General features: G+C 39.9%; 2 protein-coding genes across 2 annotated transcripts; one reads left to right on the top strand and one right to left on the bottom strand.

The window, feature by feature from the left end:
• Positions 1–1,158: 1,158 nt before the first annotated feature.
• LOC144063610 (macrophage immunometabolism regulator-like) lies at positions 1,159–4,582 on the top strand. The gene has a single exon (XM_077585323.1). It carries the CDS (start codon positions 3,789–3,791, stop codon positions 4,434–4,436), a length of 648 nt encoding a protein of 215 aa, XP_077441449.1. The 5' UTR covers positions 1,159–3,788; the 3' UTR covers positions 4,437–4,582.
• Positions 4,583–9,854: 5,272 nt separating this feature from the next.
• Positions 9,855–22,428, bottom strand: LOC144064025 (uncharacterized). The gene is made up of 10 exons (XM_077586167.1): positions 22,239–22,428; positions 17,698–17,853; positions 16,610–16,711; positions 14,911–15,021; positions 14,624–14,802; positions 14,388–14,543; positions 14,266–14,310; positions 12,418–12,604; positions 11,788–11,923; positions 9,855–11,237 (listed from the first exon to the last, which is right to left on the bottom strand). Exons 2-10 carry the CDS (start codon positions 17,831–17,833, stop codon positions 11,138–11,140), a joined length of 1,152 nt encoding a protein of 383 aa, XP_077442293.1. The 5' UTR covers positions 17,834–17,853; positions 22,239–22,428; the 3' UTR covers positions 9,855–11,137.
• Positions 22,429–25,296: the final 2,868 nt, after the last annotated feature.

The following is a 25,296-nucleotide window of genomic DNA, read 5'->3' as shown; positions in this document are numbered from 1 at the left end:
AATTGCCATGTTAAACACAACAATGCATGAATCATGGACCTTACCATGGACCAACCCTAGTTCCCAATGACTCTCAATCCGGATTTTTTAGGGGGCAGGGTCAAAAAGGTTTGGATGGTTTAAATCAGGGGCGTCCAAAGTAAGGCTGAACGATTTTGAAAAATAATCTTACTGAATACCCCCGCCCTCAATTTTGAGATTGTGATTTAATATGCAAAAAAAATTTCAAGGACCTCTTCTCAAGTATTTTTTTCTTTTCAAATGAGCACAAGCAACACAAAAATGCAAATGAACCATAAATTCATATGAAAGACTTTATTTATCAACTTTCATTAGAGCTGTTTACCCATTAAACACTTTGACTGGCTAACTGACTGCAGGGGTGCCCAAGTCCATCCCTCAAGAGCCTCCAGCCTGTTTTCCATGTTTCTTTCTACTAACTCTCTAACACACCATATTCACGGCTAGGATCGTTATCAGGCTTCTACTGATGATCTGATCGTTGGATTCAGCTGCTTTGGAGGAGGGAGACATGGAAAACAGGCTGGATAGGGGCTCTCGAGGACCGGACCTCTGAACTAAGACAACTTAAGAAAATTCTCCCAAGCAAGTGTGACGCCGCATAAATACTGTACGTCAGTAAATCATAGGTCAGATTACAACAACAATGCAAACAAATCTGTGACTTTTTCACTTCAACTTTTCATGTTTCATGAAACGGTGATATGTAAACATGTGGACTACACTTGTTAAGCATTGAACTTATCTAGACACATGTGCATCTCTCCAATAAAAGGTGATTCTATATGTCTCTTCATAGATGGCAGTTAAATTTTAAAGTGGAACGATTGGATTCAGTTTAATTCAGTGGGATTTTGATTCGATTTGATATGGTACAGCTCAATTTGAGAGAGTATGATGCAACAAGTTTCTTGACATTTTCTATACATAAGCAATAATTTGTCAGACTGTTCAACCTTAGTCCAAAGTATGGCATTTTTTTAACAGCTGGCAGCATATTCAATTAAAAAACAATCTGCTTCTTCCTCACTCTGCTTCATCTATCCTTCCTTCCTTCCTTCCTTTCTTCAGTCTTTCCTTCGGTCTCTTGAGGTCTCCCTAATTTGTTGGAATTTAGATGTTTCTGGGGTTGGTGAAAAATTATGGTTGGTAACTCGGTGGGTAGTAAGTGATGTCTGGTCGGTGCTGGATTTCACTTTTCTTTCTTTTCTTTGATCCTTCCTCGGGTCTCCTGACAACCTCACGACTCTAGCTGGATTCTGAAGTATTCGGTTTAGGTGAACGGTATGGGATTTTTAATAGGTTTTAGGTGAATTAATGAGTTCACACTCACACATACGCACAAATGCACACACACATCCGCACGTGCACATACTCACGCTCTTAACAAAAAAAAAAGAAAAAGAGGGAAAAAAAGAGAGCTCATTGCTCCTCTTTTTTTGACATGTCAATAGACTACAGTGCCTACTTTCTACAGTGGGTGGCAAGGCAGGAGACGTGAAGAAATAGTTTGGTATGATGTTTTCAAACATTCACACTTCATTCGCAAAGATGGCATGCCAGGTTCATCTTCATATAGATTGTTCCTGTTTTAGTTGTAAATGTGGTGATGTGATTCTGCTGCTGCTCAGTGCAGGGGTAGATCTGTTCGAGTGGGATACAACTCAACTCAACATTATTTAGATATCACTTTTACAACATCTACAGCTGTAGCAAAGCACAGGGCCAAATCCTGAAAAATCCTTAACTTTTTGCTTTATTATTACCTAGTAAGGTAAGGCCGTATTCAAGACACCGTTTTACCGTCTCCTCAATACACCGGGGTTTACGGTAATACCGTTACTAAATTTAGACTTGCATTGTAGCTTGCGCCGACCACCGCAAATCTGTCTACTTAATGGCCGCTAATCATGCCAACATCAGCAAACTAATTCCGGTTGGATTTGTAACTTAATATGAGGTATTGCAGCGTTGCAAAAACAATCAAACCAAGCGGCGAGCTAGCAACAACTCGTTAATGACAATTTGCAACGATTACTGTCGTCCGTAGCCAGTAGCCACGCCAAGATAACACCATACTACCCGATGCCTAGCTTACAAAAAATGCTCACGGAAATCAGATGCGTGACGTGAACCACATATATGCAAGGGTTGCGACACTATTTCTGAGTGAAAGAAACACACTTCCCAGAAAATAAATCAAATGCGACCTAATTAGTAACTGGCAAAGACTTTATCTACACCATACGGTGTCCAAAGCATTTTACAAAGCCCAACATTCAATTATTTGAGAACGTATTGAAAATTTCTAATACTTCCCCAATGCAATGCAATGCAATGCAAATGCTTCACAAACGGTGTATTGTATTTTCTTTGCCTGTGACTAGCATACAAACCAGGCAGATCGTTATCATAGGCAAGCAACATCAGTCCTCAGACAGTCCTGCTACTTGAGTCTCCTCTAACCTCATGATTCACAAGTGAGTGACAGCAAACTAATGTTACATGCGGTATATCTGGTCGTGACACTTTTTTTAATAAAAAAATCTTGAAATCTACTTGGGTGGTGGCCAGTCTACTAGGGTGGCCCGCCCAAGTATTAACATGGTGTGGGAAACACTGTCTATGCCGACGGCCGCATACATGTTTTGCGTAAGGTAAAGTGTACTTCCAGCTATTACTGTCACTATCGAAACTTTCTAAAATCGGGGGGCGGGGGGCAGCCGTTTGCGTGTACAATAAAGAAGGTAAGATCAAAACCACCATCTGCTGTTAACATACTTGAGAAACGTTACAGTGCTGTATAAAGAAAAAAAAATGATAATAGCCACTGGAAACAATGTAATTCAGTCCCTGGACGTCCGGATTTCACGATGATTTGTGCTTGGCGTCATGGGAAATGTGGTTCTTTCAAGGGAAATTAAAGGGAAAACAATACCGCTTTTGTCCCAAGGGGCCGCCATAATCAATGAAAACCAAATGCTCATTTGTGATACTTTAAGTGATTGTAACTTCCTACTTTCATTAATAAACTAAAAAAAAATTACGGTTAAATGATTACATTAAATTTTTACTTTTTGCTGCCTCGGCAAAATTTTATTTGGAATTTAGTGTTTGTGGAGTTTTTATCATGTACTTGATATTTAAGAAGAATTAATGTTCCATAATTAATCAGTATCAGATTGAAGTGAAGTGAATCCAATCAAATCGAACAAATTTAATCGAACTGAACTCTTGTGAATCGAAATCGAATCAATTGAGGAAATTAGAATCGATACCCAGCCCTATTAAAATCACATTACTTATAAGAGTAAATTGTATTTTCTTGTCAAGAACTAACTGTAATGTAATTTGACAACATTTATTGTGCAGACTTCAAAAGTCAAAATCAAAACTCAGGACTGTATTGTGAAAATGAACAAATACAATTACTGATATTATAAATATTTTGTACTATATTAACTTATTTTTTTAACCTTATAGCATAGGCCACTTTTACTGGCTGACGTATGTTGTAGTATCGCATAATTAATTTGCAGTTCCGGTTCTGTTTAGCAAATAGACTTTCTCTCCGGAGTCCAGACACTTATTAATTTGCGTGCTATTTTGTTGTTGAAAGTCGGATGTTCTATTCTTTGATGCTTCTGAAGAGTGGACAAAATTTGACGAACGTTTCTGTTCTTTGTTGGTGTTCCCATGTAGTCTAGTTTCCTGAATAGGTCCATTTTATTTGTCTCTGTTTCCTCCACCAGTACAGGTCTGTAAAGATGGAAGTGGATCTCAGTGGAGTGTCGAGGGCTCATGTTTCCATTCTACCTGCAGCTGAGATCAAAGCTACGTTGAAAGCGGAGGCAGAAAGACCTCGTTGCGCTAGCACGCCATGCTCTCCCATCAGAGGTACTGTAGCAGGGTACCAGATCCTCCACATGGACTCAAACTATCTGGTGGGCTTCACAACTGGCGAGGAGCTGCTCAAACTGGCCCACAAATGGTCAGAAAACTCCCCAGAGACGAGCTCACCATCGGAGGCTGTGCCCAGCCCCATCCAGAGCGTTGGTGTGTCTAAATCTTTAGAGGTGGGCATCCACCGCTCCTCAAAAATCTTTAAAGCCAAAAATCGCTACTACCAGCCTTATGACATTCCTACTGCTAACGGTCCGAGGAGGCGGCGCATGCCCAGCTCAAGTGACACCTTCCTCAGGTCCATGACTGCAGGGGAACATGGGAGGGGTGTGCACGCACCACTTCCCCTGTGTCGGCTTAAAGGGAAGACTAGGACCCAGTCCAAGTCTTTGGACTACCTTAACCTCGACAAAATCACTCTCAAAGAGTCATCAGACACTGAGGTGTTACAGTACCAACTGCAGCACCTCACCCTGCGGGGAGAGCGCATGTTCACTAGAAACAAAACTTAAAAGCACGATGACAAGATGACATCACATAGGCGTCTTTCACATTGGTAGGGGGATATCTGGGTTCTTTTTTCCAGCTCGGTTCCTGTGCGCTTGGGCAGAGATGACAAATCCATGTCCAGAAAGTAAAAACCCTGCCACAGTTTGGCTTTAGCCCCTCATGCTAGCTAGCTAGCTCCCTAGCAGGTTAATAAGCACCCGGGGAGCTAGCTAGCTAGCACCTGGGGCTAAAGCCATACTGTGACAGGGTTTTTACTTTCTGGACCTTGATTTGCCACCTCTGCAGATTAGAAGCAGTTCTTTAACAAGACGGCCTGATAATTGTGCTCTCTTATTAACTGGGATGAAATCCTGCACTGAACACATATTATTGAAGAGAACCTTTTTAGTACTCACACTTGAGATGGTGAAGGTAAAAATGTGAACGATATCTTAGCAATAACTGGTTTACCTACTGTATTTATTACAGCTGATACATGCACATATCACATTGTATCAGCTTTAAAATTACAATCATGCCAGTTGTACTGCCTAATGTGATCTCTAAAACATGTGTGATGTGTGATTTTACTTTTAATATGACCCTGGGTACTACTGTCAAATTAACACATGTTTTATTTGTTTTAGTTCATTTACTTAATCGTCATTTAATATTTGTGTTGTTAAATCACACCCCTTGAATATGTACATGTTTGAAGAAGTTGTGGTAATCTATGAAGAATCTGTTTACTAAGGCAAATTTCAAGATCTCATCCTGCTTGAATGTTGTTTATTAAAAAGCCTGTTCATCATCAAACAGATAATAATCAGAATTAATTAATAACAGCTAATAATTTATTGTAAAGGTGTGTGACACCTGCCTCAGGAGTTGGTTAAAAGTAAACCCACATATGAATGTCAACTGATGAATGTTAGGCAACTGCGAATAAATTCAACATTCGTACATTGTCCGGCCTCAACATTCTGACCACTTAGGCAATGTAATGAGATTTCAAGAGTTGCATACAAAAATCTGCCTTTAAAAAGATAATAAGGCTTTCATTTTAATTAAAAAAATAAATAATTATTGTAATGATGCTGACTAACTAGGTTTATTAATCAGGGATGGTTGATCCAGGTCCAGAAAGTAAAAACTCAGCCACAGATTGTCTTTGGCCACGGGTGCTTCTACACGACTGCCAAGTAAACGAGCTCATCTCCACCTGTTGAATAGAAGCACCTGTGGTTAAAAGTCAAACTGTTTCCGGGGTTTTACTTTCTGGACCTGTATTCCCAACAGTGTAAAAAACAATTGAACATTTATTTGTCTACTTTCTATAACACAATCCATTCTGATTTTGAAACTAACTTCTTTACATTCCATGGACTTGTCATATAAACAAATAAAGTGGTGGCAGTTTACTGGTCCTTGTTGGGGAAGACAAGCATGTCAACGTGAATACAATCTCAGTAGTTAGGCCAGCAAATGTTGAAGAACACAGTTGAAGTTATGTAGAGGCTAGCATGCTAATTCACTAGCCTGTGTGTTAACGTTGCTAACCTGGTAAACGTGGCACTTTTTATTTTTCACTTGTCATTACTCTGGAGAGTTGTAATAAAGGATTGGGGGAATTTTTGAATTGTTTCGATCATATATTATCACTTGGAAGAATCATGGAAGGGGTCTGCATGTATATATTCTGTATAGCCTTGAGTTGTTATTCTACAGGCCACAAACTAGTATGAAATGTAATACGATGGCATGCACCACTCATGCCCACGGAGCTCAGAATTTATCTGCCTGTACTTCCAACAAAATTGTGTTACACCACCTGCGCCACAACCCGCTTTTACCTGGTCCAATTCTAGTCTATGTCACCAAATTGTCAGGTGCACCGGGGACGTGTAATAGACAAGGCCAACGGCCAACGAGGCGCAACACAGTCTTCCAAATTCCCAATCACAGTAAACTAGACTTGCCAAGCACGAAAATGAAGCCATGACAGTTTTTACATCCAGCGCATGTGCGCCAGTCTAAACTCAGCATTATCTGTGCAAAGGCAAAATTTTTCAGAATTTTGCATTGGATCTCATTCAATTGTCAATATGTTGTGGATGTTTTTGCTTCTGCTTGCAAGTGGTCACATTTTATTATTTTTGGGGTTGTTTTTTTAAATCTGAGTCAAGCAGGGAGGGAGTGATGAATAGTCAGCAGATCACCTCAGTCTCTCTTCTATTCTTTGCAATATAAAAAAAATTATTTACCGGTACCAATTTAAATCAGGATGCTGAATCCTCACTTGAGTCGTTGCACTGAGCAAATGTTGTGACACCACGCCTTCATTCTGCACGATTAAGATAGACATAACAGTGAAAATCCATACTACCAATGGTACAGGAATGGACTGGACAATTTTTACATGCTGGAGATGATCCAAATCAGGCATATTTAAGTGGACACTCACTTCAAACTCTATGTCTGTTTAGTACTTAGCGCTCTGCCTGCAAATATGGTAAGGAAATACATTGTTTTTATGTGCATTATTTGTTACTGGCCAAGCGCAGTATAAATTATGTATGTTTTTATGAGTGTGTTTATTTGTTTAAAACATTCAGATAACATGTTTTCTTTCCTTGATGGCACTGCAGTCAAAAACGGTTGTGAATCTTTTTGTGTCAGCACCAGATCACACACTTTTCTGCTTTATTTCATGATACCAAGCCATGGGGACACCTGCAGTCCTGAAGAAAAATATTTGTACACCTTTTGAGGTTTTTGTGTACCGTATGTGTGTGCGCGCATATTTGATTGTTTTGGTTTGAAATGAAACAATTATTTTGTCCCATAACAGATCATCTCCAGTGTGGGATGTGATATGCAATATAAGTCATGAAATATTTATTTATCTAAAATAACTCATGGACATTATATTGATTAACAAGCTACAACACATTCAAAGGGTGTACAAACCAAAGTGTGCTGTGTACTGTATATAAACTCACCTCTTCTCTCACATGACTGTTTCCACTCACCAATCACACATGTACTGTCCACTTGATGTTAACCAATGACTGTTACAGTACTAATTAAAGCTTATTGCAATCTAAGATGACAGAGAAGCTTGTAGTGATGTGTTTTACTTGATTGTAACTACTGACCTACGAGATTTTAAAGCAGTCAACAGTTATTGACAAGGGGGGTTAGTAGCCTATTTTGTGAAAAGAAACAGCGAAACAGAAAAAAGAGAATGAAGACATCAGGGCTCTATTGCTGCTCTATCCTCTATTTGAGGATGGTCGGAAGTACATGATGGTCGGAAGTCTGACTTTTCCGAGTTCAAACCAGGAAGGTGTACGGGAACGCCCCCTTCAACTCGGAAATTCCACTTGCAAAGTTGGGAAAAAAAAGGACCCCGACTTCACCCACGGATTATAACGTGACGTCACTACAACGGCGACACCTTTGGAAACACAGACCGTGAATGGTAAAACACAATGTACTCGAGTATAAAACGAAATAGCTTACTTCATAAATATTTGACATAACACCACGTAACGCAACGTATGCGACAGTATGCCGCTATCTCCTTGCATGAAATTATAAGGTAAACTACTGAACTGCATGAAATGCTTATAAAATATGATAAAAGCAATAAATGAAGCAAAATTGTGAGAAGGCAAGTTTGCTGAAGGTCAAAATGAGTTTTGAGGACCAAAATAAAAAAATATATCACTATCCACCATTTTGGTTGTTTACTTTCACCTAGAACGCTTTTAGGTAGGAACTGGGAAAAACCAACTCGGATAAATCCGACTTCCGACCATCCTCGAATGCAGCATTAATTCTTAGACAGTACAGCTGCGCTTGAGTTGTTCAATAAACATACTGTATGTTTACTGTAAGGCATTTTAACACAGTGTAGGATTTAGTGCCATCTAGTGGTAAGCTAATCATTCATTTTAAAAACCCACTATCAATTTCAGTGATATGTATGAAACTATGTTCTATCTATCACTTAAACATAATTTTTTGTAGGTCTCGTAATCGCTAATTATATGACAGGTTGTGCCGCGTCTTATAGGAGGCTGACATGCTTGGCTGGCTGCCATCTTTCTGCTACAGATACCTGAAGGAGAATAACTTGGCATACATAGTAAGCCTCTGGTGGTGTTTGCATTGAGTGTCTGACCCAATGGGTTGATCACCCCTTACCTTCACAGCTGGGGCCTGCAGGTGGTCATCGCTGAGGCCCGTCAGTTGGGCTCCTGCCGCTTGTCTCCCTCTGCTTTGTTCTCACTAGCTTTTGCTAGCTTCTCCCACTAGACGCTCTTGTTAGCCACTCCAGCTAGGTCTTGCTAGCCACTCCAGCGAATTCTTGCTCACTGCTCCCACTAGCTCGTACTTGATCGCTCACAGACTCCAAATTATAATTGGTGGTGCGCTTACAAAGTATGGTCCCTCTGAGGCACCGCTTCAAAATCGTTGTATTCTATTTGTTAACCACCTAATAGCACTAAATCACACACACAATCTCTTAAAGTTGACGTTTTTTTTACACCAATATTTTCCCTGTTACTGAAATAATCAATATCAGCTCTAAAAAAACATATTGGTTGGTCTATTGCTAGCATTTAGCACTGATGCCTGTGTCAACTTATCATGAGAGGTGTCTTTTGAAAGAGGATCCGAAATTATTTGTCCTCTTTGCGTGTTCCAAAACTTGAAGACAGATTTAATGTAAGAAAAAACACCTTTGCAAAAATGATTTTATCTAACAGAGATCTCTGGACATCGTACATGCTCCAAACTTCACAAAAATAGGTGGAATTTCAGAGTGCCGAATGTGTCTCTTCCGCGTGTAGAATGGCTTCTTATAGTTAAAAGACCTCCTCTCTTTCATTTGTAGACAAAACATACTCTCTGGGTACTTTTCCATGAGCGATGGCGAAAACAGAGTCAGGGGTGCGTGTTCAAAACAGATTCTGTTCTCAAGGACCAAATGTGTTTTCGCACAAAGCGCTGAGAAGGAACTTTTTTAGACTAAATAGTATGTCCCATCTTAAAGTCAGATTATACCGAAATCAACACCATCTGCTCTGCACAGGACACAAAACATTTCGACAAGGTTAATATAAAGAATTAAAATGTTAATAATGTGTAACAATGGTTAATAAAATGAAATGAAGAATTAAAAATGTTATAATATCTATCACTTGTCACAAATAATTTGGCAAATGAACTTAAAACTCTTAAATTCCAGCAGCAACTTCAGTCGAAACACTTAAAAAATGTTCACTGTAAAACATGTTACATATTTAGGAAAATAAACACAAACAAGTGTGTGCCTAATAATTTGGAACACAATGTAGAGACCGACAACCCACGCTGCATGCACAGTAGTCAGATGAGTGAACCACCAAGTAAGAGTGCACACACTAAGATCTTATTGTACAATTTATTAGGAAGTCATACCTTATATACAAGTGGTTTAAAAAAATAAATAAAAGTAGAAGTTCATATTACTATATCGGCACAAAAGCTAAGCTATGTACTATGGTAAACTTTACACAATCAGGACTTTTCAGCCAATCAGTCATCAGTGAGTTTGAAGAAAGAAAAACACAATCACAGATTATTTCAGAAGATGGAGCAATATATCTATTTAAACAACTTTTACAGTCCACCGCTGCCATTTGCAGGGGTTAGGGATTAGTGTAATAATAACGGGGGGAAAACATGTATAATTGAAGCCAATTGAAATGTATGGGGAAAAGATAATTAAATCTCAAAAACACTGAAAAACATTTAATTTAATATGCAATGTCTTATTTTGTGGAGCCGATCAATGATGTCATTGATCGATTGGGCTAATTAAGACATGACATCTGATCACCGATTTTGCATAAAATGCTAAATATGGGCCAATCCCGATCTAGCCAATCAGCTCAGTGTAAAGACTACAAGATAGGCAACAGTCTTGCACTTGTATGAAGAAAAACAAAATGAAGAGTCTCTTTCCCAACTTGTGAATGTAAAAAAAAAAAACATTTGAAAATAGAACTGTATTGTCAATCTAACAGGAACCATGAAAATCAGTTTGGTATATCCTCGCAATTAGTAGCGTTTAAGATTAAATTAAAAGCAATAGATCACAATCACAATTACTCACAGGAAACATAATTAGACACAAGTTTGGGGATACAGTGAGTCTGTATTATATAGTAGTAATTGTCTGTGTTATTTAAGTTTGGGTGAACTCATTGATTATATTGCACTTATGTAAAGGGATTTGGGAGGATAGATACATTTCACAGCTTGGTGGTAAAAGTTTTTATTGATCTTTGCTGTTATAGACTTTAATGTCGTTTAAAGACCCTCTAATGTGGGGGGATCATAAATTTGAGTTATTTTGAAGAAACAACAAATTTAGGCTGTTATACAAGCTATGCACTGACAAGTGTATAGTGTTGTCCCATGAAAAGATAAATATCTGATAAATAAGAGGTGTACACACTTTTGTGCGATACTGTAAATGTATGTATAAACAAATCAGAAAAAAGACTTCACAGGGTCTTTATTATTTGATTTTGTTTAAAATCATTATGAGGTTTCTGATCAAATTGAATGAGAAAACTTGATTAAAAAAATCGGCTAATGTATTCAAACATTAAAATATTGAGTTTATTTTTATTTTTTTACTGTTACCTGTTTGAATTTAATTGCTTTACATTCTAGTTGCCTCTGGTGGTCGACTTATGTCGTGCTGAAGGACTTGATGTAAAGGCAGCCACTTGTTAATCGATGCTTTAAAAGCAATAATCCATCTGTTAAAACACACACACAAAACCTATCATTACTATTTTATTTCACAAATAAACTGCTAAATTATACCTGAACATAAGCATCTAAAATAATGTACTGTACACCATTATATTTATTCCAAACAATATTACAGGTAGGATCAAAGGAGTGCCAAAAATGCCATGCTGAAGATCTGTACTCTGTGACACTGGCGGCGGGACGAAACCTTGTACTTTCCAAAACGGCACGTTTGTTCAACCATTAACATTACATCATCAAGGAGCACAAGCCATTTTCAACACTTTAGATTGGTCAATAGTTTGTAAACAAAACACTCGCTGACCAATAGTACAGATTTTTTTGGGGGGAAAAAAAGACATTTACCAAATTAGATTTATGAGGTTACGACCCGACGCCAGCGATATATTGTACAGAGTCTTCTTGTATTTTTTTTCTACAGATACTTTAATTCCTCAGCACACACAGAAAATTATAAACATTAAAATGGCTCAATGGTTTTGTTAATCATTTTTCACGTTCAGTAAAATAAAATAAGAATGCAAAGTCTCCTACCGTTTGTTCTCATTAGGATTGTCTGCACAGAAGTAGAAAGTCTTAAACTCATCAGATGGGGGTTTCAGCTCAATGATGGATTTCTTGCTTCCAAAATTCTGTTCTCGCACCATATAACCCTGAAGGTAGATCCCTCCTAAAGACAAAAAGAGTGTGAAATGAGGATTTTTTTTTTTTACAAAAATGTACCATTAACCCTTACACGTCTTTGAATAGGATACACCATAGCGCACCCTGGCATTGTATTCCAAGCACAGGAAGTTCAGTGCACACTATCGGGGCTCCGTAGCCTGAGCGGTCTACATGGCATGTAGATGTTGCGGAGTTTGTCACTGTCTTACTCACGACTGCCACCTCTGGCCTAAAGCGTAACTGCAGCCTCTGTCAATCTCATGTACGTGCACATGAATAAACTCATTCTTTCAGTTTTCTTGGAGGCTGTCCTCGAAGCCGGCCACTTTAGCGTTAACATTAACATTTTAAACTCCGCAATGCACTTTTAAGGAAAAGTGCATTGAGATAACCTTTGTTGTGTATTGGCCCAATCAAAGTTTTCATTGACATCACTCAAATTTTCGACACCTGTAAATCTGCCAAATCACACACTTTTACCCGATTATATTTCCATACCATGTGCGTGGGTTGCACGGATACCACTGTAAAAGTAGAGGCAGCCATCCTTTAAAATGGAGTAGTGCTGCTCCCAGGTATCCTTGCTTTTGTCCATTTTATGAAGCAACCCAAGGCACTCTGGCTTTTTCACAGCCAGTGGAGGGAGACTGGAGTTGTGTCTGGTGACATCCACCCACACGTGGCGCTGAAACATCAGAGTTGAGGAGATTAGTGCCAAATATAACAGATGATTAGTGTCTTTGAGCGGACGTCCTGTAGTCGAGTTACTTTTGCTATTTATAGAACTGTCAACAGGCAGTCTTACAAGATCTAAATCACAAAATGTTGACTCATTTTGGCACAAAAGCAGACAGTTTTTCTTTTTATTTGTACTTCATTGAGATTAATTTAAAATGTGAAGATAATTTTATCTGGGTAACTTAACCACTAAATATTACCAGAATAACCTTCGATTGATTAGCATCTCCATTAAAGATGGTAAACTAAAAAAAAATAATCTAGACGATAGGATGTTCTATGTAGCTCCACTAGTCTAAATACAGTATTCTGATTAGTATTGCGTTAATGGAATATGAATTAAGCAGCAAAATCCAGCATTTTTTTTATCAAATAACAGAAGGCGGCCATTTTGCCGCTTGCTGTCGAGTGAAAATTATATCACAGTTACTCAGGTGTTAGGTAAAAAACAATCACAGCTTAGCTTCAGAAAACAGGGGAGCTGTGTTTAAGAGCTCAGTATTGTTCATTCGGTAATTTTACCGATTTGACATGGCATCATCATTGCTCTCTCTCTTTTTAAATTTTTTTTTATTCTTTAATTTAAATTTTTTATTTTGTATGTGGGTGAGTATGCGCGTGTGTGTGTGTGCATGTGTGCGTGCGTGTGAGTGTGTACTCATTAGTTCACCTAAAACCTATTAAAAATCCCATACTGTTGACCTAAACCGAACACTTCAGAATCCAGCTAGAGTCGTGAGGTTGTCAGGAGACCCGAGAAAGGATCAACGAAAAGAAAGGAAAGTGAAATCCAGCACCGACCAGACACCACCTACTACCCACTGGGTTACAACAAATTAGGGAGACCAAAGGAGAGACTGAGAAAAGGGAGGAAGGATAGATGAAGCAGAGTGAGATCCACAGACATCAGCCTCCACCGATTCAACGACCAGAGGAAGAAGCAGGTTGTGTTTGAATTTCGATAGATGCTGGTGTGGTGGATTTGGCATGCATGAAAACGTCCACCAAAGAGGGGAGCCGTCAACCCCGGCCAGGACAGAGCAAGCACAACACCTCAGGGCCCCCCAGGCCACGGCAGCGCCAAGGGACAACCCCCGTGCCCCGCAGGGGCCACCGGCCGGAGAGCAAACCCAGAAGCCAGGAGCGCCCACCACCCCAACACGGCCCGCGCCCCCAACCCAACGCAGCAGCACGGTCAATCACTGATGATGAGTGACATGGAATGGTCCAATGATTGATGAGCGCTATGAGCAGATCATGCATGCAATACAAGCTGACAGGCAAGTTTAAAATGGGCAGGAACACAATCCCCCCAAAAAGTGGACATGCTCAGAGAAAAGACAGCATTTGATCACTGCAAAGTTAAAATACATTCCACATAACATACAGTTTTGGGATTGTAGTGGGCATAATATTACCTAAATGTTCTCAGTAGTGCCTAAAATTATGGTATTAGAACAAAAAGGACATTATTTAGCAACATCTATATATTCAAAAATGAGGTTAATAAAAAAAAGTAAACTTTTTCATTGACTGTTACCAGTTTTAATCGAAAGTATCGTTCAAACTGCTTCCTGGTTGCATTCACCTTTAAGGTTTGACTCTTACCTGCATAATAGGATGAATCGCTCTCTCCATAGCTTCCAACCACCTAAATACACACAAAAAAAAGTTGAATATATACACACTAGTAGTAAATACTTTCTTGTATTAAAGAGTTGTATCTCCCTTTTCATCTCCTGGTTGGAAGTTGCACAGAGGTAGTACACCCTATTCGCAGATAGAGGATGGCACTTTAACACAAAAGCTTTACCAAGGGAAAGATCCGGCCCCACCTCACCCCCTTCCATCTTTAAAGCTGCTAAAGCTTGACTTTTGCCTTCATCCTGTAATAAACAACATGGACTAATGTCAGATAACCCTGTGGAGTTGTTTATTAAAAGGGAATCTATTATTGACAGTTCACCCGTTTGTGTCTGTAGTAATAAAGCCAGCAGTCATGTGTGAGCACAAACCACCTCTTCCTCCAGCCTCGAATCAGACCAGACTGTGTACGCTTGTGAAGATATCCACGACATGCTGGTCTGGGGGTATTAGGACTGCGACCAATATCTGAACCAATAGTCAACGTTAGCTCCTCTGGACCTAAAACATTAATATTGCAAGTCAGCTAATAGTATGTTGTTTATCATTATTGTTTAGATTTGTGTACAATTAGATAAAGTTGTCAAGTGAATTACTGCCCAAGCATACCTTGGCGGGCCAAATTAGCTGCCTCGGAGTGAGAAATACTGGTGACATCAGTTCCATTGACAGCCAGAACGTAGTCACCGACCATCAAACTCGCTTCTTCTGCCGCACCATCTGAAACCACACACATTGGTTTCCTCCCACAATGCAAGCATATGTACACTACTCACATGTTTTGAGTTATTCAGCTTTCAGATTAAATTTAAGGATAAACTTAAATTGTGCTATAACCCTGTGAACAGGATGGATGCACAGCGCCTTTCCCCAGAAATCAGCAGGCATCAGCTCCAGTTACTCATTATCATAATTAGGACATGTGGTAGAGAAAATTGATGGGTGGAACTACTAATAGGGTAATTTTATAAAGTGGTTAGAATCTCTATTTAAAGATTTCTATTTCACTGCCATTGACGTTTATAGACGTCAAGTAAAAACCTACGGAGCACTGCCAAAGACGTCATCCAATTTTTTATTTTTTTATTTTTTGAAACGGGTGCGGGCAAGGCTTCCGGAGCTGTGGTGAAAGTTTCCAGCCGGTCTGTTTTTTTTTTTGGCCCCTAGAGGGCAGCGATGACTCTCTTTTGACAAGATCGGGTGGGCGTCAGTAGAGGCGGAGCTAGAGCGTCGAGCAGGAGATGAGGGGGGGGAGTGGGGGTTGTGGGCCGGTGGGGTGCCTGGTGGGCCTGCAGTGCCCCGTCCTGCTGCGTTGGGTTGGGGGCGCGGGCCGCGTTGGGGTGGGGGCGCTCCTGCTCCTGGGTTTGCTCTTCGGCCGGTGGCCCCTGCGGGGCCCGGGGGTCGTCCTTTGGCGCTGCCGCGGCCTGGGGGGCCCTGAGGTGTTGCGCTTGCTCTGTCCTGGCGGGGGTCGACGGCTCCCCTCTTTGGTGGAGATTTTCATGCATGCCAGATCCACCACACCAGCATCTATCGAAACTCAGACACAATTTGTTTCTCCCTCAGGTCATTGATTCGGTGGAGGCGGGTGTCTGTGGATCTCACTCTGCTTCGTCTGTCCTTTCTACCTTTCCTCAGTTTCTCCTTCGGGCCCTTGAGGTCTCCCTGATTTGTTGGAATTTAGATGTCTCTGGGGTTGGTGAAGGACTCTGGTTAGTGGCCCGGTGGGTGGTGTCTGGTCGGTGCTGGGCTTCGCTTTTCTTTCTTTTCTTTGATCCCTCTTCGGGTCTCCTGGCGGCCCCACGACTCTGGCTGGATTTTGAAGTGTTTGGTTTAGGTGAACGGTATGGGAATTCTTATTTTTTTTTACACGCACGCACGCACGCACACACACACACATACCCAAAAAAATAAAATATATATATATATATATACAGTATATATATATATATATATATATATATAAAAAAAGGGAGAACAATGATGATGACATGTCAAATGATCAATACTGAGCTCTCCCCAGAAAAAAAAACTGAGAATTTCGGTGAAAGTAACCATTTTCTATTGTTGATTACTGAAGAACGGAATAAGGTAGCAACAAACTTTTTTTTTCAGATGAGCAGCAGAAAGCTGAGAGTCCAATCTTTCATTTGGTAGTATGTGTGTTTCCATAGTCCAAACACAACATTTTCTGTGGACCTTGAAAGATCACTCAAAATGCTTAAATCGGCTGGCAGTGGGGACAACCCGTTTCTGAAAACGTCTGGCAGTGAAAGAGGTAAGTGTCTTTGAGTGTTTGTGATTGTCTTACTTGTGTCAACTTCTGTGACCACAATGGGTTTAGAGAACTGTATTCGAAAGCCCCAAGGGTAGTCTCTTGTCCCTTTGTTGATCTTGACAGTCCTCTCACGAACTGAAAAAGTCACATTTGTTGCATGAAAGTAGTACGTGGTACAAAAGGTGAAATCTAATGAGACAATGAGTATAATATTTTAATAGTTATTTTTCAAAAAATAGAGGAAAATAAATATTAGGCTGTTCCCCAAAAATGTCAATGGTTGTTTGTTTACAGTATAAGTGCCGTACACCCACCCTCTCGACCAAAGACAGCTGGGATAGAGTCCAGCTAACCCACAACCTTGTTAAGCACAAGCAGTTTAGAAAATGGATAGATTGATATTGTAACGCGTGATTGGTTTGGTTCGAGTACAGCCATGGACGAGCGCTACTGCTTAGCCAAGCAGGGAGCAAAAATAGGCTGAGTGTCCACATGCACTTGCTTTATTAAAAGGACAAAAAAAAAAGTTCTCGGCGCTATCACATGTTATCATAAAGTGTACAGTTCAGGACAGGACCGCTCAGGTCCACAGTGTAAACTTCAGATGGGAACTTTCGCTGGTTCTTTTATATTGAAGGCTCGCTACACTAATAATAACAAGAGACTGCATATTCTCAGTTGAGCTATTTACTGCATGCCAGAAAGATCAAGACGTAGAGCCTTTTTTGCTGAATGCAGAAGAAGGTCTGATCTATTCAAAATGGTCTCTATTCTTATACTGTCTTGGCCGCCCAACCACATGGGGGCGGCTCAGCCAAGCCCATGTGAAAATGTGTGACCTGATGATCTTAACAGGTTTTAACTGTATAAGTGTGCCAGAGTGCAGAAAGATAGGAAGACACCAAGCCAGGACAGGTCATTGCGACAACGGCCTAGCTCAAGTCACCTATCAAATCATTAAGAGACCTAATCTAACAACGGTAACAACAAAAAACTCTTGAGAGGCAAAACGAAAAAGTGACCCATCGGCATGACAAAACAAAGAAGCGCCACCATGTGGCGCGGTGCCATACTACGGATTGTTATACCGCTACAGTATATAGAGTATAAATTCAGCTTACTTGAAATAGTTCGAGTTCGAGTGCTGGAAGGAATAGAACTGGGGACATCTTTCTTTCCTTGATATAGCCATGCAGTGGAATGGAAAGTCTCTGCATAGAATCCTTTGTTTTCATTGTCTTGAATTGTCAAGTCCATCGAGTGAACATCCTCTGATACTAAAAAAATAAAATAATTAAAAAAATAAAATGAATAAAAAGAATGCATCAAAAGCATAACAACCTGAACATAATAGTTCTACAACCCCAATTCCAAAAATGTTGGTATTATTTTAAGGGAAAACTATGTTGATTTTAAATTCCATGGTGTCAACAAATCTCAAAAAAGTTGGGACAATGCTGTTTTCACAACTGTGAGGCATCCCCTCCTTTTCTTACAACAGTCTGCAAATGTCTGGGGATTGAGGAGACACGTTTCTCAAGTTTAGAAATAGGAATGCTGTCCCATTCTTGTCTAACACGCGTCTCTAACTGTTCAACTGTCTTGGGCTTTCTTTGTTGCACCTTCCCCTTTATGATGCGCCAAATGTGCTATATAAGTGAAAGAATTGGACTGCAGGCTGGCCATTTTAATACCCGGTGCTAATTGGTGCTGCATGTGGTTTGGCATTATCGTGTTGAGAAATGCAAGATCTTCTCTGATAGTGATGATGCGTGGATGGGAGCATATGTTGTTCTCCAATCTGAATATACCTTTCTGCATTGATGATGCCTTTCCAGATATGGAAGCAGCCCATGCCACACACACTCATGCAACCCTATACAATCACAGATGCAGGTTTATAAACTGATAGCTGATAACAACTTGGGTTGTCCTTGTTCTCTTAATGATGATGATATAGCGCCCCAGTTTTCCACAATAACTTTGAATCGTGATTAATCTGACCACAAAACAGGTTTCCACTTTGCCACACTACATTTTAAATAACCCCTGGCCCAGAGAAACGCCTGCGCTTTTTGGTCTGCTTTAGAAATGGCTTCTTCTTTGTACTGTAGAGTTTCATCTGGCAACGGCGGCTGGCATGGTGGATTGTGTTCACCCACAATGTTTTCTGGAAGTATTGCTGAGCACTTTCTGTGATTTCCCTTACAGTAAGCATTCCAGTTTGCGGTGCAGTGCCGTGTAAGGGCCCGGAGATCATGGGCATCCAGTATGATTTTTTTGGCCTTGACCCTTACACACAGAGATTGTTCCAGATTCTCTGAATCTTTGAATGATGTTATGCACTGATGATGATTACTTCAACCTTTTTGCAATTTTTCGCTGGTAAACACCTTTCTGATATATCTCCACTATCTTTCTGCGCAACATTGAAGGAATTGGTGATTTTCTACCCATCTTCGCTTCTGAGAAACACTGCCTTTCCGAGAAGCTCTTTTTATACTCCAAGTTGCCAATGGACCTCATTAGTGGTAACTGGTCTTCCAGCTACTTTTTTATAAGTGCAATTGACTCAGCCTCTTATTGCTACCTGTCCCAACTTTTTTTTTTAGATTTGTTGGCACCATGAAATTTACAATCAACATATTTTCCCCTTAAAATGATACATTTTACTTTTGACCAGACATCTATGTTCTATTCTGAACAACATATTGAAATTTGGCCCTTCCACATAATTGCATTCAGTTTTTATTCAAAATTTGTATAGTGTCCCAACTTTATTGGAATTGGGTTTGTACACGAATGTGTCGTGTTGACAGTGGGGCCATAACTGCTCGCATTAATTACCTTAATGAATTATTGTGTATTTAAACTTTTTTATTTTTATGACACAAAATTTTCATTTAAAATTTTCAAGAATTACGTCATGGAGGTTTTCCAGTCAAGTTGTGAAATGATGCATATAGTGTTGTCACGATACCAACATTTTGACTTTGATACTATATCTGCTTAAAATACCTTGATACCGGTACTGAAACGATACCTCAACAAAAATCGAAAACATCAGCAAAAGCAGCAAAATTATCTTTTATTAATTCAAAATATTAGGATATATACATGTTAATTTATGTAAATACTGTATATATTTATGTATATACAGTATGTGCTTTCACATTGCATGCCATATTTTTGAAGTACAGTACTGTATTTGACTGCATTTGTTGTTATCCGTTTTAAATATTGGTAATACATTAGCACTCCTCCCATGACTCAATGTAATGTTGCTTTAGTGTGCGTGCATGTCTCTGCTCTTCTCCATTACGCTCCCAATTAGTCGAATGTGTAATCAAATACTACAAACTTGAACCAAAATAATTCACACTCGACTTATTTTTTAAGGGAAGTGTCAAAAAATGTCTCACAACCTGTCGCTCTGTCAGTCATCTGGGCTTTTTCTATGTATAACTTTGATTTTCTACTGTATGCCTGTTCATTGAACGCACCTTGAGTCCACTGCAGGGCCAGGAGTGATTGTTGCTTTTTTTCTGCTTCTCCACGAAAAAACATTTGCTCTTGTTACAAAACGTCATGTCAGTTGGCTTGCCGTGGCTGTCGGCCATGTAAGAAAAAAACTTCCATAGACACTTTGCACGTCGTACTTCTCAACGAGGAGTGGACGGCCAGCGAGCGCTACACTTAATTAGCGCGAGTGCTTGCAGTCTACAATGCATGAAACCTTAATTAACTTGTTATGCTTCTAAACAAGGAGTGCACGGCCAGCGAGCTCGTCAGTGTTCTGTGCGTGAAGCCATCTTCCTGAGCCCTCTCGCACACAAGCTGAAAGAGGCATGCAGCTTAAGGCGTTTTACACATACAGTATCGGTAGACAGGTGGCCATGCGTGTATGTGTACCCCTGTTTCGTATTTATTTTTTGAAGTACCGGTGCTAAAATGTTTTGATACCAAGCCGTTTTTGACGCAAAAAAATCGAGGTACGGTACTGGTACCGGTATCCCATGCAACACTAGATGCATAGCACAGAGTCAGCCCTGTTACGAGTTTTTAATGACATCCTCTGCTCTTGAGTGGATTAGATCCTATTTGGCTGTCAGAACTTTTTGTGTTAGCCTTGGTTGCTCTGAGTCCCACAGTGCCCCACTGTCGTATCATTTGGCACTCCGCAGGGTTCAATTCTGGGGCCTCTGCTGTTGTTTTAGCTATCTTGTCGTCTTGTTGTATGACTTTGTATATGACATTGATTTGTTTTAAAATGTCCTATAAATAAAGTTGAGTTGAGGAATTCAAGTAAAAGACGTCCTAATTGGAAGCATATAACCAAATGTCCTCAGTTTTCTTTACCAAAGGCATATTTGCCGAATATAGAGCATTATTATTTCACAAATATCCTTTGGACTTGGTTAGAATTAAAGCCCAGAAATAAAAAAGTAATCTGGTATGACCACTGTTTGCATCACGCACATTGGAAGGAGTTGCACTACATTACGACGCTTAATGGAAATTATATTAGGATAGTATGAAGACCATGCAACAAAGATTTGTTTTCAGGGGGTTTCTGATTGCACAGAAATGTTGTAACTGTTTGATCTAGATGTGTGGGTGTTGTGTCAGTGTTGCTAACTTAGTGGCTTTGTCTCTATAATCAGCAACTTTTCTGACCCCTCTAAAGATAATTTTTCTAGTAAGTTCCAAACTTTTTTTCTGCATAGGTGGCAAAACCAAGTCCAGAAAGTAAAAACCCTGCCACAGTTTGGCTTTAGCCCCAGGTGCTAACTATTGAAGTGAATCTTCTGTTTCAATTTAATTATAACTGTTTTGATTTAGTTATAACTATTTAGAATTGGACATAACTGCTTTAATTTACTCAGTATAGCTCTGTGTGAGAATTTAAATTGATGTGAGGGGGTGAAGCAAATGTTTTAATTAGATTCCTTTGTAATTTACAACCGGTTGAGCAGGGGGGGTTGGTGCCATCCCGTCTGGCTCTGAAAACAACATCAATCTTTATCTTGTGACTGCGTGGGGGCAGAAGAGGAAAAACACGGAGACGAAGAGGGAGCGGAGGAACGGCTGAGGATTGGTGGAAGAAGAAGGGGACGGACTTTTAGAAGGACTGAAGGATATTAGTGTTGCTCGTGGGAGGAGCGTCACAGATGGGAAAGAACATGGCGGCGCTTGGCTGCATTCCATCTGTCCATAAGCTTATGACAATAAATCCTTAAGGAAAGCCTGATTTCACCGATCTCATTTGTCTGATTCTGATCATCAACATTATGAACACAGGAAAACAAAGATCGTTTTCCAACACTAGCTAGCTCCCACAGTGCTCGTTTACCAGCTAGCGAGTTGTAGCTAGCTAGCTAGCATCAGTCAAACTGTGAGCAGGGTTTTTACTTTCAGGTACTAGCTAGCTACCTCCCATGGTGCTCGTTTACCTGCTAGGGCGCTAGCTAGCATCAGGGGCTATAGCCAAACTGTGGCAGGGTCTTTACTTTCAGGACCTGGATTTACCACCTCTTCGAAAAGAGAAGAGTTGCCATGAAGTAAAACTCAAATTCTAAAATAAAAAGATTCTGGTGGTGTGCAAGTACTTTTGCCCAGTGTTTGTTTTTCAGTACTTTGATGCTGATTGTTTCAAACCTGCCTGATTCCTCTGTGATGTCACTGGTAAACGAGCTTCGTCCAGCAGAGCTCCACTGTTTGCTGTCCTTGGAAAGTTTTCGCCTCTTGGCCCAGGAGTCAGGCGTACCGCTGTCTGCATCGTTGAGGCTAAGAAGTTTCAGATGCTCTTTGGCCTCCAGTGAGCCTGAAATTACATTGAAGCTATCACAAGAAGGATTTATCTAAATACCCACCTTGAATGAGTCATTTCATGAAACTTGCATCTTGTTATGGACTTTTTATCCGGTCTCTCACTGGTATTGGGATGTTCTTGAATGTTTGTTGCTGTGTTTAAAAATCCATTGGCAGGAAATGATGCAGAAGGTTTAGCACAGTCTTCTGAACAACAGCTTTCTTTGTTCAGTAGTGACTCTTTTGTCTTCTCATCTCTCAGGGACAGATTGGCATTTTTATTAAATGCTTTACATTTAATGTCTTCAAAGGTGCTTAGTGAAGGGCCGTCAATGTGCTGCAAAGTGGATATACTGTGTTCCAAATTTGAGTCCATGAGAAAACTTTGCTTGAATAAACCAGTTGATGCCTTAACTGTTGAATTTTCATTTTCGCCATCCCTGTTCTGGCCTGATAACTTAGGGTGGCATTGCACAACGCGTTCCTCTGAACCACTGCAGGATGGAGGAATCACTCGAATGGCTAGTGCGCTTTGGTTAAGCCGTCCTACACAGAGCTCTGGACTGTGGCACTCCAGTTCTCCCATTTCTTGGTCGAATCCACTGTCTGCGACCTCACTTTGATCAGTTTTATCGATGCAATCATTAGGATCATCAGATTTGCTTTGTTCTCGAAGTTGTTCACTGACTGCAAATGTGTTCTCAGGATGATCATCACAGCAGGGCATGCTGAAAGGTATGAAGCAATGTTTTCTGAGCATGCTTGGGATCCCCAAACTCTTCATTTGGGTCAAAGGGGAGATGGTTCCTGAGGAAAAAGATTCGCTGTAGGACACAAAACCTTGCGTCAAACTTGTATCCATGCTAGGAAACGGCTGACGTATTCTCTGTGGGAACAAGCATTTGCCGTGTTCTATACCAGCAACACAGGATTTTGTTTTCGGGCATTTGATGAAATCTTTGGTCAAACTAGACCTGTTGGTAGTCAATGAAGGTCTCATGGACATGGAGTTGTAATTGTCTAACTCTAAGAACTCATCAAATGAAGGGGCCAAATCTGCATTTCCCTTGATTTGATCATAAAATGTCTGTCCAGATTCTTCATTGGGTACTCGGTCAAATCGTCTTTCTTGCGTCTCACCTGTGCTGCAGGAACTAATCTTACAAGAATTCAGATCGGCTACCAGGCCTTCCAAAGTACAATATTTCATGTCAGCAAACTCTTGAGGAGGTGGAATGTCCCAGAGCTGATCACTACTGAAGCTTTTGCAAAAGAGCCTCTTCTTTCTTCGAGGCTTGATGTTTATCAGTGCCGGTGGGTATTTTGATCTTTGCTCATCATGATCTGTGCATTGACTGTTGCTTGTTACACATTTGAATGCATTTTTGGTTGTGTCCTCACTCATGCTGCGTGTATAATTTGATGTACTTTGACTTCTGCCATTGGCCACGTGCTCTAATTGTTGCTCGTTATTTGGACTCCACTTTTGTTCGTCTTTGATCTTGCCAAAGTTCTTAGTACAGTCTTGCTTTTCATTTATAACAAGAACAGTGGTATTGATGTTATTGGTATTGTGCTGAGTGAATTCTTTAATTTCAAGCTTCACATGTGGCCCCATGCAATTAATATTGATGATGTTTGTAACTGGCGTACCTAAATGAGGAGGATTTTCGCTTATAGGCTCATGCGACTGCTGAAATGTGATCTTTGAGGGCATTTCTTTCATATTTTCAACAGACACAGATGTTACTATCTTCACTGCCCTCTTGGTGTGCTCTGTGGTAGTGTTGTAAGTATTTTGGTTCTGAGATGAACTGATATGACGATCTTGCTTTAGTCTTTTCTCCCCCCTTGGTGGCTCATTGTCACATTTTTCATCATCTTCTGATCCTGACAGATTTTTTTCCTTCCCAAGACATTCTTTCGCCCCTCTTTCAAGGATGTTATGTTTATAGTCCACACTGTTGTTTTTATCCTGCTTGTATGAAATGTATGGTATCCTGGTGACACTTTCTGGAGAAAAAAAAAGTTCAAACATTTATTAAAACCATGAATAGGTTTACTGTAGATTTTCCCAACATATACATTAAAGATACCTCTTATCAAAGGATTTGATTGGTGATTTCCATAACAGTGTATAACACATACTTTCTTTTTTTAAATTGGGACAGTAATTATTGGCTCACATTTATTTTATTGATCATCACGCTGGCACACATCTATTGGCAAATGCAATTTTATTTGTTGAAATACTTTAATGTCTAATGTTATTTATCATTAGTTTGTATTTTTATGTTTATGTCACGGTAATACAAGAATATATAGTAAATTTGGACCTTGATCTGTAAAAAGGCATAACTCTGCTCTAGAGTAATAAAGTCATACATTATTAGCACTACAAATGACTTCGCTCATCTTGAATAAAAGACAATACAATATGTATCTCAATATATTTCAAAATGGAAGGATTTAATTCAGTTGGATTTTATGCACTAACATCTTTTACAAATAAAAATCAAACAAGCAAAAAACTGATTTCTTGGTTCAAACCGTTTTTTTTTTTTACAACCTTAGAAGTGGCCTCACAAATTTGGCTATTACCTGCCTAATTTGAATCTGATACTCCTATAAAGCCTTAAGTTTGTTGCCAAATATTGACACCGTACTTGCAGGTGAGGAAAAATTTGACTTTGCTAAGCACAAAATAAATGACATCACTCACGTTTACTGCTGCTGGAGCTCCTCCTCCACCGACTGTATCTCCTCCTCCCCCTCTTGCTCATTTTAAAATCCAAAACAGCCTCACATTAACTGGAATATAAATCGTTTCATATGAAAGGATGTTTTTTTTGTTTTTTTTAAAGTAGCCAATAGTACAAGTCTAACATGTTTACTCATCTAACCAATAA

This window comes from Vanacampus margaritifer, chromosome 14 (assembly GCF_051991255.1).
Source record: "Vanacampus margaritifer isolate UIUO_Vmar chromosome 14, RoL_Vmar_1.0, whole genome shotgun sequence".
Lineage (NCBI taxonomy): Eukaryota > Metazoa > Chordata > Actinopteri > Syngnathiformes > Syngnathidae > Vanacampus > Vanacampus margaritifer.
Note: the sequence above shows the minus strand (reverse complement) of the source record. Positions and strands in the feature narration are given on the sequence as shown.